The 15,272-nt window shown below is 46.4% G+C and overlaps 1 protein-coding gene across 4 annotated transcripts in view; it reads left to right on the top strand.

The window, feature by feature from the left end:
• LOC142767363 (uncharacterized) overlaps positions 1 to 15,272 on the top strand; it is a 56,105-nt gene that overhangs the window by 28,237 nt on the left and 12,596 nt on the right. For 2 of the 4 annotated variants that reach the window (XR_012884834.1, XR_012884835.1), the window contains exon 3: positions 13,330 to 13,462. The exons of 1 other annotated variant lie outside the window; for it this stretch is intronic. Coding sequence is in view for 1 of the 3 variants with exons in the window: in XM_075868874.1 (XP_075724989.1) it covers positions 10,940 to 11,875; positions 13,330 to 13,635 (1,242 nt within the window). In the remaining 2 variants the exon portion in view is untranslated. Of the gene's footprint in view, positions 1 to 10,844; positions 11,876 to 13,329; positions 13,728 to 15,272 lie in introns of those variants that run through there. One more of the 4 variants, XM_075868874.1, reaches the window with a different exon arrangement.

The raw sequence follows: 15,272 nt of genomic DNA, 5'->3' as shown, positions 1-15,272 counted from the left end.
CGAAGAGCTTTTCTTCCTCGGGGAGCAAGAGTTTCTGCGGCATTGGTCGTGCCCTTTCGTGAAGGTGGAACACGAAAGGATACAACTCATTTTTCGACCGACTTGGTGCTAAGCAGCGCCCGTTGAGCTGTTATATATGATTTCATTTGTTACAAATTGTGTTTCATTTGGATCTATTGTATCGTTATATCCTTGTATCGTGATATCACATTGAATATTTGTGTACATGTATGCCAACATTATCATGTATATTAGAACAAATGTCTTCACTGTAACGTAGTGATGTTAGTCGTGAAATATAGATGTGCCGATGTATATGTGCCCTGTTACTGGAATGGTATGAAGCCTTTGTGTTCTGTACATGCTGTAAATAAACTTTTTCTAAACAAGGAGCTTCGCCCCTAAAAGGCCTGTGCGCTCATATAGCCGAAAACTGCTTCTTAGTCCCCCAAGGGACAGCGTCTGTTGCTCGTGATGGCACCCAATCAGACGGGTGACATCACGACGGCAGTGGAGCTGCTTATACCGGAAATGCAGTGAGAAGAACGCGCCAGCCATAGCAATGGGTTTTGATTGGTATAGGGGCCCCTTAATGTTAATGGACGTGTTTAAATAAAGGATTCAACTGTTCAGCGGTGTACTAATCTTGTGACGGGTACAAAAGACCACACCAGTTTTACAACCTGGTGGGAACGAGACTTTTTTTTTCGCCGAGGTTTACCCATCTGACTCGGTGTTACCTTATTCACACAGCCAAAAATACCACGCACAAGGAACTATACACTCTTCAGTGCCTGTTCACTCTAAAGAAAGATCGAGTAAGAAGGGTGACCCCGCCGTGGTGGTCTAGTGGCTAAGGTACTCGGATGTTGACGCAGAGGTCGCGGGTTCAAATCCCGGCTGCGGCGGCTGCATTTCCGATGGAGGCGGAAAGGTTGTAGGCCCATGTGCTCAGATTTGGGTGCGCTTTAAAGAACCCCAGGTGGTCGAAATTTCCGGAGTCCTCCACTACGGCGTCTCTCATAATCATATGGTGGTTTTGGGACGGTAAACCCCACAAATCAATCAATCAATTAGATTGAAAGTCGATAGGGAACAAATGTATGGGCCTGTCATTCAAGCTTAGGGACGCATTCCTTCCTGTAATGCGTACTGAAACTATATCCGTGCAATAGTACACTGAGGTATGTTGGAGGAGTTCTTGTCCAATTAATCCCTGCAAAGTAGTGGTTCGGCGTGCTACCCCACAAGCCAAATCACAGTCCTAAACTTTTAGAGGCATTTAAACGAGCTCCTGATACTACGCCAAACTTTTCAATAGTATATACCACATTTTCGACACTTGGCTTTACTGTGCAAAAGAATGCGACATCGTCTGCATAAGCTAATACTTTAACCTCACTGCCTAATATACTGAAGCCACGAATGCAACTCGACTGTATTATGCTTAAGCACGTTGGTTCTAGATAAAGTGCAAATAGGAGAGGTGACAACGGGCACCCCTCTTTTACAGAAGAGTGAATAGAAACAGGCTTGGAGAGTTGACCATTAACTATCAGACGAGTTGAGCATTCATTATAGCATAGTTTAACGCCTTTAAGAACAACCTGGCCAACATTGGCTTGTTCGAGAATAGAAAAAAGAAAATAGTGTCGAACACGATCAAAAGCTTTTGCAAGGTCTACCTGTAGCATTGCAAGATGTTTTTGAAAACGATGACAGTATTGAAGCACTGTTCGAGCGACATGTGTATTGGTTTGTATAGATCAACCCCTGATCTCACATGTCCGATGAGACCCAATGAGGCTTTACATAGCAAACTGCAACCTATTTGCTAATACTTTTGCGAAATTTTTGTAGTCCACGTTTGACAGCGATATTAGCCTGTAGCCCTCTACGAAGCGAAGTTTTTCCTTGTCAGTTGTTTTCGGTATTAACACAGTGTGACTTTTGCAAAAGGATTGTGGGAGTGTATCCATGTCATAACTCATTTGAAAAATATTCAGCAATATAGGAGCAAGAGTTTTCTTGAAAGCTTTGTAAAATTCACCTGAGATGCCATCAGGGCCCGGTCACGGTTTTCAATAAAGGCAAGTTGTCGATTGCTTGCTCGATTTCCTGTATAGTAATGGGTCCACTAATGACTGCACAATCATTGTCCTTCAAGGGGTTCACAAGAGAAACAAAACTAGCCTTGAGGTGAGCGTCAGGTTCATCAGAGGGAGAACTAAATAAACTGTTATAGTACTTTTCGAACGCCAAAGTAATGTCTCTATTATCTTTTATGAGCACATTGTTAGAATACAAGTCTAGAATAACTTTAGAAATCGCGTAACGTTGCTTATCAAGTAAAGCTTGGCGCGTCGGTTGCTCAGAATCTAAGGTGCGCTGGTTCCGAGATCTAATACGTGCTCCTTGGTAGCGAGCAGCATCATATCTCTGTAGTTGGCACTTAATATTCTCAATGTCTTTGATGTACTTTCCCGGCATTTCGCATTCCCTCTCATAAAGATTGCAAAGACATTTAAGAAGTATCTTTTCATCATTCTTTCTATAGAAAGGCTTAACTGCCCCGATTTCTAAAGCGATAGCACGAACTTCTTGTTTAAAAAGCTCCCAAGCAGGGAAGCTTGCGACATGTTGTCAAACTTGCCTTAGGCAGGCTTGGTGTCGGAAAATCAATCGCGTTAATAAACTTATAAAGCGTTTCACAACAGCGAAAGAACAACCAGTCGTCGCACAATGCGAATAGCGTAACGTGTGGGCCGTTCAATGATACAAACCATTACAAAAGTTTGTTCCTTTTATTAAATGTGGCCCATACCTACTTCAGCCATAATTCCTCGTCATCTTCAGCCAGTTCATGGACAAATGGCATAAAATTTCTTGCAAGGGTTTAGCGGATACCACGCTTCTCAAAAGAATGACAAAAAAAAAATAGCATAGCGAATGCCGGCCTACTACCCAAGGTGCGTTGATACGTGGATTCCTTCGGTACAAATTATTCTAGGGGAAGAGAAGCCCTGATATCCCGGAAAGGAATAACCCATGCACATCTTATAATTTAAATATGGTGCCTTAATTCCTTCTAAAAATCACATGACTATGCACGAATGAGTTTGTTGTATCCAAACAGCAGCATGTTCTTGATCTTCACATCCGCCCCGCCGCGGTGGTCTAGTGGCTAAGGTACTCGGCTGCTGACACACAGGTCACGGGATCGAATCCCGGCTGCGGCGGCTGCATATCCGATGGAGGCGGAAATGTTGTAGGCCCGTGTGCTCAGATTTGGGTGCACGTTAAAGAACCCTAGGTGGTCTAAATTTCCGGAGCCCTCCACTACGGCGTCTCTCATAATCATATAGTGGTTTTGGGACGTTAAACCCCACATATCAATCAATTGATCTTTACATCCATCGCAAATCGGTCGTCGTCGACAGGAATGAAATGCATCATCAGGATTGGCAGCGCGGCACAGACATTTTTAATGATCTCACATTGCTATACGATCCTGCGCTTGATTCTGCAGTAGCAATTTAAACTTTTTATTGTTTTACCCGCAACATTACTAAATCTGCTTTCCTTGTTCATCTGCCGATTGAAAGAAGCAAAAAGCGAACGCAAACATTGGAACAGCGCACGAAGCAAGCGCATCATTATGTAGGCACGCTGCGGCTCACATCGAAGAGTCCGTGCCGTGACGTCATCCGCCAGGCGGCGCCACTCCGACTTCTCGGGGCTAATGGGCCAACGGGGGCCGTAGCCAACGTTCATAGAACTTCTATACGCGTTAGCCGTAAATTATCGAGTAAAAAAAATGGTGCAGTGAAAATCGATTATATGCGAAGCACGAATAAGGTAGGTTGATGAAAATCGGTGCAACGCTACGAGGCGGACGTAAATTGTGCGTACATGACTTCCATATCATGTTTCGACGTGTCGTTTACCTTCGTCGTGTATTCACGTCACGTGATACCGAATTTGGTATATGTGGAACTAAATATATACCGGTAATAGATAAATGCTCAGAATATAGCCAACCACTATGCATAACATTCATTGATGACTAGCAGGCGTTTGATTCAGTAGAAATACCAGCACTCATGCAGACACTGAGGAATCAGGGCGTCACGTTGAAGTATATATAAACATCCTGGAAGAAATCTTCAGGGGATCAACTGCTACCATATTGCTCCATAAAGAAAGTAGCAGAATACCAGTCAAGAAGGGTATAAGGCAAGGGGATACAATCTCCCCAATCCTATTTACCGCGTGCTTACTGGAGGTTTTCAGAGGCCTAGAATGGGAACTGTTACGGATAAGAGTTAATGGAGAGTATCTTAGTAACCTGCGCTTCGCCGATGACATTGCATTGCTGAGTAATTCAGGGGACGAATTGCTACTCATGATTCCGGAGTTATACAAGGAGAGCAGAAAGGAGGGCCTTAAAATTAATCTGTAGAAAACGAAAGTAATGTACGACAACCTCGGAAGAGAGCAGCGCTTCGAGATGGGTAATAGCGCACTACAAATTGTAAAAGACTATGTCTACTTAGGGCAGGTAATAACCGCGGAGCCAAACCACGAGATTGAAGCAACTAGAAGAATAAGAATCGGGTGGAGTGCATTTGGCAAGTACCCTGAAATTATGCCAGGTATATGGCCACTATCCTTCAAGAGGAAGGTATATAACAGCTGTATCTTGCCGGTACCTAGCTAGGGAGCAGAAACCTGGAGACTTACAAAGAGGGTTCAGCTTAAACTGAGGACGACGCAGCGAGCAATGGAAAGAAAAATGGTAGGTGTAAACTTAAGAGACAAGAAGAGAGCAGAGTGAATTAGGGAACAAACGGGTTTTAAGGATATCATGGTTGAAATCAAGAAGAGGAAATGGACATGGGCCGCGCATGTGGCGCGTGGACAGGATAGCCGCTGGTGATTAAAGGTAACTAGCTGGATTCCCAGAGATGGGAAGCGGGTTACGGGGAGACAGAAAATTAGGTGGGCAGATGAGATTAAGAAGCTTGCGGGTATAAATTGGCAGCCGCAAGCACAGGACCGAGTTGACTGGCGGAACATGGGAGAGGTCTTTGTCCTGCAGTGGACGTAGTCAGGCTGATGATGATGATGAAATATATACCGAAACAGCCGCAAGCATGCTTTTGTAGTCATGTTTTACATGGTATGCATGTCAAGATTTTAATGTTTGGACGTGTCATTTATCTTTGTTGTCTACTCACGTCACGCGGTACCAAATTTTGTGTACGTTGAGCTGAAACAACTGCGAGCGCGCAACAAGCGTAAGATGTGGTCATGTTTTACATGACAAGCATATCTTGATTATCATGTTTGGATGTCATATACCTTCGTCGTTCATTAACGCAACGTAATACCAAATTTGGTTATGTGGAGCTAGCAAAACGATCCCGAGCACACTATGGACGTACTACGTTGCATGTAGTCGTGTTTTACACGACGCGAATATCATTATTATCATGTTTAGACGTGTCATCTGCCTTCGTCCTCTATTCACGTCACGTGATACCAGATTTGGTGTAATTGAAGCCAGCAAAACGGCTGCAAACGTATCATAAGCGGGGTATGTTGTCATGTTCGGTCATGACACGCATGTCATGACTATCATGTTTGGACCAGTCATATACCTTCGTCGTCCATTAATGTAACGTTACACCAAATTTAGTGTATGTAAAGCTAGCGAAACGACCGTGAGTGCACTATGAGCGTAGCTCGAAGTCGTGTTTTACATTACACGAATGTCATGATTTTCATGTTTGGATGTGTCATTTACCTTCGTCATCCGTTCGCGTCACGTAATAGCAAATCTGGTGTATGTGAAGCTAGCGAAACCACCACGAGTGCATCATGAGTGTCGAATGTAGTCATGACTTACACGACATGCATGTCATACTTTCCACGTTGCGCCCCGCCGCGGTGGTATAGTGGCTAAGGTACTCGGCTGCTGACCCGCAGGGCGCGGGTTCGAATCCCGGCAGCGGCGGCTGCATTCCCGTTGGAGGCGGAAATGTTTGAGGCCCGTGTGCTCAGATTTGGGTGCACGTTAAAGAACCCCAGGTGGTCGAAATCTTCGGAGCCCTCCACTACGGCGTCTCTCATAATCATATGGTGGTTTTGGGACGTTAAACCCCACATATCAATCAATCAATCAATACTTTCCACGTTAGAGTCTGTCACTTATGTTCGCCGTGCAGTCATGTCACACCATACCAGTTTTGCAATACGTCATGTGAACGACACCATCGTAAGAACAGCAAGACCATAAAATGTAAATCATGACATACATGACATATATCTCATGATTTTTATGTTATGACTAGTCACTTATGCTCGTCATACTGCCATGTTATTCCATACCAATTTCGGTATCCATACCAATATCGGAACCACCAGGAAAGCTGAAAGTCATAGGCGGCTAGATAGATAGATAGATAGATAGATAGATAGATAGATAGATAGATAGATAGATAGATAGATAGATAGATAGATACGCCCACCACGGTGGTATCTGGCTAAGGTATTCGGCTGCTGACACACAGGTCACGGGATTGAATCCCGGCTTCGGCGGCTGCATTTTTGATGGAGGCGGAAATGCTGTAGGCCTGTGTGCTCAAATTTTGGCGAACGTTTCATTTCATTTCATTTCATTTCATTTTTATTTCCTTAAAGACCCCCGAGAGGGTATTAAATAAGGGGTGGGTAACATACAATCGATATTTTTGTCACAATGATAAATGTGAAGTTACATTTGAAATATTATGCATGAAGCTTGATAGGGAGGTGATTGTGGCGATATCGTGGGAAAGGCCATTCGAGTCTTTTGCTGCTCTGGGAAAAAAATGAAGCAGAAAATGTTTTAGTATGGACACCCGGGCGAAAAACTTGAAGCGCATGGCCGGTGCGACGAGATATGTGAGCTGCATGGATAATGTAAGGAGGGCGGTTAAGTGGAGAGTGAAAAAACTTGTGAAATAATGAGAGGGTTTCGATGCTTTGGCGACATGATAAAGGGGATAAGTTACACGCGGCCTTGAGGGATGAAACACTGATTTCGTATGAGTACGAAGCATGAGTTAATCTAGCTGCACGTTTTTGAATGGATTCAAGGGAATTTGTAAGACCAACTCAGGCGGGTTCCAAATGGGAGATGCATATTCTGAATTAGATCTAACTAATGATGTATAAGCAAGTAGTTTTACATGACGCGGAGCGCTGCGTAAGTGGCGTTTTAAGCTGTCCAGGGTTCTGTTAGACGTTGATACGATTTTATTAATGTGAGTGTTTCATGACAAATTGTAGGATAGAGTGACTCCAAGGCATTTGTAAGTGGTTACTGATTCGACAGGGACGTTAGCTATGTTATAAGAAAAGCGAAGAGGGTTTAGACGGCCAGTGAATGAGATCAGTTTGCATTTAGTAGGGTTTAAGTTCATAAGCCAGTCATCACACCACTGCAGGATATGGTTGAGGTCTTCTTGTAATAACATTTGGTCAGAAGGGTCAGTGACGGTACGATAAATGATAGAGTCGTCAGCAAACAAGCGGCAATTTGAGAATACGTGCATCGGAAGGTCATTAATGTAAATTAGAAATAAAAGAGGACCAATTACAGAGCCTTGCGGTACACCCGATGTTACCGGAAGAGGTACAGACAAACTATCATTTGCAACACCTTGTGGGAATCGAGGCTAGCCCGCCGCTTTTGCGTGGGCTTTGCCGCCGCTTTCTCTGTTCTCATCTCCTGACATGACTACCCTCATCCGTGGTCTGCCGCGCTGGGAGAGTGGAGAGAAACGTTTAACCCCTCTCACCCGCATTTCTTAGGGAACTTTGGCTATACGTTGAAGAACCGCAGGTGGTCGAAATTTCCCAAGCCCTAAACTACGCGTCTGTCATATGGTGGTTTTGGGACGTTAAACCCCACATATAAACCAAAATGTAATTACGCTCAAAGTAGCCAAAGTTCACTAAGAAATGTGGGTGAGAGGGGTTAAACGTTTCTCTCCATTCTCCCAGTGCGGCAGACCATGGAGGAGGGTAGTCATGTCGGGACATGAGAATGGAGAAAGAGGCGGCAAAGCCCACGCAAAAGCGGCGGGCTACCCTATTGGAAAAATTGCCATGGTGGATACTGGAAAACATGGTGGGCGTAGTGGAAATAATAGTGGGCATGGTGGAAATAATAGTGGGCATGGTGGAAATTATGATGGCTATGGTGGGACGTAGTGGAAAATATGGTGGTTATGCCGGGACATACTGGGTGGTATGGTGTACAGATGATGGGTAAAGTGGAAATGATGGTGGAAAGCAGAGGCTAGATAGTGGGTAATAATGGGACACTCTGCCCACCATTGCGATAATGCTGGGAAGCCCTAAGCATATGGTGGGTGGTGCTTATTATGGTGGGCTACATGGTGTACCAAGCTGAGAAACTCTTCCCACCATTGCGATAATGCTGGGAAGCACTAAGCAGATGATGGGTGCTGCTTGTTATGGTGGGCCACATGGTGTACCAAGCTGAGAAGCTCTGCCCACCATCGCGATAATGCTGGGAAGCAGTAAGCAGATGATGAGTGGGCTTATAATGGCGGGCAAATTATATAGTGTATGAAGCTGGGATCTGTACACTACATGTTCAACCATCATGATTTCCACCAAAGGTTAGGCCTACTGACCGAGCCCGTACAATTGTGTTATCCGTGCTTCCGGGTTTCAGAATACACGATTACGACGATTAAGTATGACAATACAGCGCAGCCATATGGCATCAATTAACCTAAATGCAGCATTTTTCATTGTGTATGGTGTTCGCTCAAGAAGCAACAAACATCGATGTGACGCGATTAAAGCACTCCCAGAGAACGTAATTAAGTGTCTTCTCACCGACAGCCGCCGGTCGCACTCGCCGGCACTTCTCTAGCTTTTGTACGAGAACTCAGACGTGGCAATTCGTGTTCTTGGTGAACCATTATGATAGCGTAAAGTTTCCGGTACACTGCATTCGTTTTGGCCAAGCCGTTATGTAGTTGTTGCTTTAGCGAAAGAGCTACAGCATTGCGCTGGCGCGACCGCCCTCTACATTGCGCGAAAAGCATCCCAATACTCAATCAAATAAATTAGGCGGGCGTATCTATGAAATGAGCCTAGAAGCGTCATAAAGCGTGAGCAGATGTCGCCCTTTAGAACGAGCGCGAAACGGATATTAAACTTGGCAGACCCCGCCGGTAAACTGTTGCTGCTCCCCAGTCCACTTGGTTTTTTTTTCCTTGACGTTGTGAATTGTAAAAAAAATAGCACTAGTGCCTATAACATAGTGACAATCGTTACAGGCCGCAGTTGCTTGTGTTTAATAAATGTGCAATCTTTAGTAGCAGGTGTAGATCTTGTCTATGTTGTGTACACGACAAACATAACTTAAGTTGAAACTTAAGTTTGTATGCCAACTAAGTATTTAACACGCAAGCTCCGTCATGTTGGTGTGGCGCAGTGGTTAGCGTCTTCGAATGGGAATCCGCAGGTTGCACGTTCGATCCTCTGTGGCACCTTGTTTTTTTTTTTACGGGACGGGTGTTTTTTTATGCTGTTTTTATAGAATTCTTTTTTATTTTTTGTGGCAGCTCGTCACGGTGATTCTGACGTCATTTCGCGCTCAAGTGTTGCCGGCACTGCAGCACCCACCATACCCGCCATGCGCCATGGTGGGTGTTTCCCACCATTCACCCACTACATTAATCCACTATAATGGTGGGTGGTGGTTTCCACCATGCCCACCATTCGTTTTTTTCCGATAGGGTAGCCTTGATTCTTACAAGATGTTGTCATACACTGAGCTTTCACTCTGACGTAATTTGTTATTTGAAATTAGTGTCCTTTTAAAGGGGCCCTGCAACACTTTTTGAGCATGGCCAGAAAATGTTGCCGATCGGTAGTAGAGGCTCCCGACAACACATGAGCCAAATATTATAGCGCATGCAGCACGTGGCCTGGAATTCACCGTAAAGGATCAAAGTCAGCTAAATATCACTTTCACTTCTCTCAACAAATAATGCAATATGCCATAAAATCACTCGTAGTAAGCCCATCTATCAGCCATTGGCTGATTTGAACTTGGCGCGCTCGGTCATTACAGAGATCGCCGAGAGAGGCTGCTACTTGTCCGCACGTGTGCGCGCGATCACGCTGAAAAAGTGACGCATTCGAAGAAGAAAAAAAAGTGCTCAAGGCCACGAGGCACAGGCGACGTATTTTCATTGCCCCTTGCGTCCCTCCTTGATTAGGTTTCAGCGCTTTCATCTCGGCGAGAGAGTGCAATGTCAACACGCGACAAGTCTTTGCAACTCCACTCACACTGGGCGGATTCTCAAAATTTTTTGCGGCGTTGAATTTGGGACGCAATACGCTTTTCCAGTGAATTAATTTCATGGCTTCTCAAAAAAGTGTTTCAGGGTCCCTTTAAGTTCGCCCATGTGCGCAAGCGTTCCTCTTTCGGTGCGGGGCACTACTAGTCAGCAATATATACTTGCGTTGTGACTACAGTTCTGACGCAGCACAGATGAAATCCTAGAGCTCTGCAGGTTGACCGGCAGCGTTGCGGCCGTGGATCTTCTCAGTTACGATAAGAACAGTGCGGGGCTCAACGTTGTTTTAAAAGCCACACATTGTCAGCTCCACACATCAGACTATTTCCGCGTATCGATACGCAGATAAATGAGCACGTTAACTTCGTATGAATCAGGTCACCGTCCGTTCATGACGTCAGAGCCGTGAGACACGAGGTACATTTTAACAATCTATTTCGAAAGCGCGTTCGCACAAAGAGTCACCTGGCCATTCACCACTTTTTTCGTGCCGGTCGAGCACGTCCGCTGGACCCTCGGACAAGAGGCGGCCGCTTCCACGAGCAATGACCGCGGTGAACGCAAGCGATGTCACCGTGCACTTGAGAATGAATGAGGCGCTCTCTGACTTGGTCCAGCGACTGAACGCAGAAAACCTGTACGCCGTCAGGGAACTGGTTATCAGAAACCGCGGCAACTTCGAAACGCCAGAGTTGTATGCGCAAATCGGCCGCTGCGCGAGACTCCGACGCCTGAGTTGTGTTTCCTGCGCGTTCAAGCCAAGCACTCTGCTCAAATTGGTGCTGGAACAACTCGGGTATCTGCAGAAGCTCGAGTTATCGCTCGTTCAAGATTTCAAGGCGGTCGTTGATTCCGAGATCGGCAACATGCGCCTAATAGCGCTGCAAATGTGCGATATCATCCGGTACCACAGCCTGCGTCGCTTGTACGTCGAGGTCGGCGACGACCGCAACTTCGAGCTTCTACTGGAGCTTCTGGTCTGCTGCCCAAACCTAACCGAACTTCACGTTCACTGTGTGCGTGGAATGTTCATGGAGTGTCTGCTGAAGTGTCAGCAGCTTCACGAGCACCTTGGTCAGCTGGAAACTTTCACGTTCACCTCCGAAGTGCCGGACTCCGTTCCGATTTTTGACAGCCCGAATCCAATATTTAGGTTCCAGAACTACGCGGCCGTCTGCGGAAACGTCTGTCACGACAAGCCGCACCATTGGTGGAGTTGCGTCGAACTCGATCGCCTCGCAAGGAGTGGTCCATCCCACATTCTTCCCTCGCAGCTGGTCGTTTTTGCCTGTGGTGACTTAAAGTCGGATGCTTCCCTATTGGACGCAAGCATTCGACACAATTGGACACGCGTCCGCAAACTCTGCCTACTGCTTCTGCCGCAATGGTCCACTAGTGCTACCTACCCGAGGGCGACACTGTTGTCCAAAAACCACCTGGGAGGTTTCTTCTTCGCGCTGGAGAACGTCGTCGAGCTGAACGTGAGTTCATTTCACTTTCACCAGGACGTGATTCCGGACACTCTTCTGCATGATAGCCAGCTGGGGAGCCGCCTGCTGGCGCTCTCAGTGCCGCCGTGTTGGTTTCCGACGAAGTCTTCCGTACGCAGACTGCTGTTGTCTTGCCCCATCCTCAGAGACCTGGACGTGCGCGTAGTAGCCCGAGGAAATCACTTATACTGTGGTTCTTGTGATACTGCCAACACAGCACTGCCTGCTCAGGGATCATCAGACGTGCCCTTGTTGTCTTTCAGCATCACCAGGCTGACCCTGTGTGACGTCAATTATCGGGTACTTCCCTTGTACTTCGAGCACTACAGAGCAGCTGCAACGCTTCGACTTGCGGGGTGGTGCCCCGTCGGGATGACGCACTACGACAGTTTTTTCCGACATCTTGGCCAGTTCATGGCTCTTCGCTGCCTCGTGCTGCAGAATAAGGACCTGCCACTCAACCATCAGCGTCTTATGGCGAGTGATCATATCTCTATGAAAGGCGGCAGTTAAGGACGCGTAGGTTATTCGCCGACAATGTCGTGGCGTGTGGTACGATGGTACTGTCACTCACTTGAAGGTAACGGGCTCGCGACCCCGGCGGTAGCGTTTGATAGAGGCGACGATTCCGAATGCGCGTGTTATTTTTCTTGGCGCCCCTTTGAAAAATTACAGGTGCTGTAATGTTAAATAAAACTTGCAGCTGAGCGAGTTGGTTCACATCATCAAGATAAACTGGTGTGCGCAAATTAAAGACAAGGACTCGGAACAGATGGTACAGGGACAAGCGGTAAACTCCGATTGTCCCACCAGGGTGCACCCCTTAATTTTTTTTTCGTGGGTTCCACTCTTGCAATCCCATGGCAGTTAATGTTTTGTTCTCGTTGGCACCACTGTGACACCGCTCAAAGCAGCGCTGATATAAAATTGGGATATTTCAAGCTGCAGATGCTGGTCTCTTTATTCGATTTCACGGCAAACATACACATGTCACTTCGGCGAGATATTAATGACATCAGTATTCTCGAAGTTAGCGTATTACGAGGGAACATCGCGCACAAAAGCTTCGCGGAGTGTTCTGCACCTCACGGCGTGTACATTGCGCTGGCGTTAATTCTCGATGTGCGGCAAGGTCAGCGTGTCGTACATGAAACTTTCTTTTTTTCTGTCTTTTGAAAATCGATAACGACATAAGTTGTTGTTTGTAACCATGCTCCCACCTTTTGTGGAAGTCTTTGCGCGTGTATCGTTTTAATGTTTTACGCTTCTTTCAATAACGGGCGTAACCTTTTGAACTGTGTGGCGCGCATGTTGTTTGCTTGTTAACACATAGTAGGGTTGAGCCCACGTTATTTACTTTTTATGGTCGAACCATGCCCGGAAGTGGACGCCTACGCAGATTTACTTATCTGTCGACATCGTGTGCATCCTTTCTCTCGTTCCAGGCAAGCGTGTCCGTGATGCCCAACCTCCAGCACCTCTGCCTTCTGACGTCGTTGTGGGTTTCGGAAGCCGACGTATCGAAATGTATCCGTGACTACATCGCCCACTCGGCTCAGCTGAACTGCGTGCACGTACACTACAGGCGCCACAACGGCTGGTTACAGCAACGATTAACGGGCTTACATCGACCCCAAGGCCTGGTGCTGTTTCAAGGAGGACCCTGCTTCGCGTGCTGCTCGACGGAAACGTTCATTGGACTCGTCAAGCCGCTCAATCGCGACTGTGAGGCGAGCATGCAAACCAACTAAGAGATACAGCTTTTATCTAGTTTTCGTTAATCAGATTTTAAAAGAATTGATGATTGGAGCAATAAATTAAGGTTCGATCAGTGTAGTCAGAACATGAACGGTTAGAGTATTATCGGTAGGAGTTTAATACAGGCGGATGTAAATTTTAAATGACCCCTAAACCAATGCCTCCTCTAGAAAGATGCTTGCGACTTGAGTGGTAAAGCCGGTTCCCGGCCCTCTTCTGTTCTCTCCTCCTCCACTCCCCCAAACAGTTTCGGCTGCGAGTGCTCACTGCGGCGGCCGCCTAAACCTCTGAGATAGAAGCTATGTCTACTGCCGTTTCGGAGGCAACACAATTGTGTCTTTGTGATGGCGTCACTTTCGAATCCAGTGGAAATAGTGGTGTCAGCTTTGAGCGCTCCTTGCTGAGAAAGTACTGAACTACCAGGAAACTCTCGTCTCCATGGGAAAGCGTGTGGTGTCGCCGGCATCTTTATGGAAGAGGCGTAGCATAAACCAACCAGAAGTTCGGATTCAGTTGTGGCGTTGCGGCTGTGGACGTGTCTACAGCGAACGCTCATCTTGCACGCGTTCACTTGTTTCTCTTTCCTTGGCTACGTTGCGTTCGCCGCCTTGCCTGCGTGTAAGGTCCCTAGATGAAACAAGTTTCCAAGGTAGCGACACCCTCCCTTTTCCTCCTCGCTCATTTGCCTAAAGCGCCCCCTAGAAGGTTTAAAACTTTCATCCAAAAGCGAATGTTTGGGTTCTGTTGCTACGGTGAATAGATGTAAATGAAACAAAATGGAACGAAATAAGACGTAGAATAAACAGTTACCTTTATGAACATAAACGGCACAACACAAGAGCAAGCGGGATGTGCGTTACTCAACCGGCAACGTTGTGCAGTTCTATACTTTACACCACTAGCCATGGCGTCTCGCGTAGTACATTTTAGTTCCACAGCCGTGGTATTTCGTCCAGTTCTAACTAGTACACTTCTCCGATTGTGTTTTGTTCGTGCTGTGACACAGTGAACGTGCTTCTTGCTGGATCCTGTAAGTGGCCACAGGGCGTGATGTTGTCACGATTGATTACAACCGGCTTGTGCACACGCAAGAAAAAAAACTACGACCAGACTGGTACGAACACTCGTCCAGCAGCACTGCGATGACGTTTTTTTTTAAATGTGCTCATTTGGACAATCGTGATGCCAAGTGATTCTGATGCGGTGCTGGGAACTTCCTGAAAAGTGAGAGAGGCTACTGGTGAGGTGTCTCGAAGCAGCGCGTTTCGGCTCAAGCGGGAACTGGTCAAGAGTGAAATGTTTCTGAAGGTGCGTTGATTACAACCTACAGCTGTTCTGTATACGTGCATACCCACATGTATTTGTACCAACTGGCATGCACTAGACACGCATTAGACGCGCGCCTGGCGTTTCAATAAAAACCGACAAGTGAACTCGCTTCGCAGATCCGCGTCGACATACGTTGAGGGAGTGGCAGGAAAGCATTCGCGTGAAATGGTTCATAGTTGCACTTCATGGTGCGCTTCATCTCGGAAAGCACGAGGTAAGTTGAAGAGAGCGAAACCATTTTCTGTTGTTTACGGCAACGCAGCATTGCTTAAAAACGCAGATGTTGCATTGAACGAGCATG

This window comes from Rhipicephalus microplus, chromosome 7 (assembly GCF_043290135.1).
Source record: "Rhipicephalus microplus isolate Deutch F79 chromosome 7, USDA_Rmic, whole genome shotgun sequence".
Lineage (NCBI taxonomy): Eukaryota > Metazoa > Arthropoda > Arachnida > Ixodida > Ixodidae > Rhipicephalus > Rhipicephalus microplus.
This window is presented reverse-complemented; position numbering and strand designations above follow the sequence as displayed.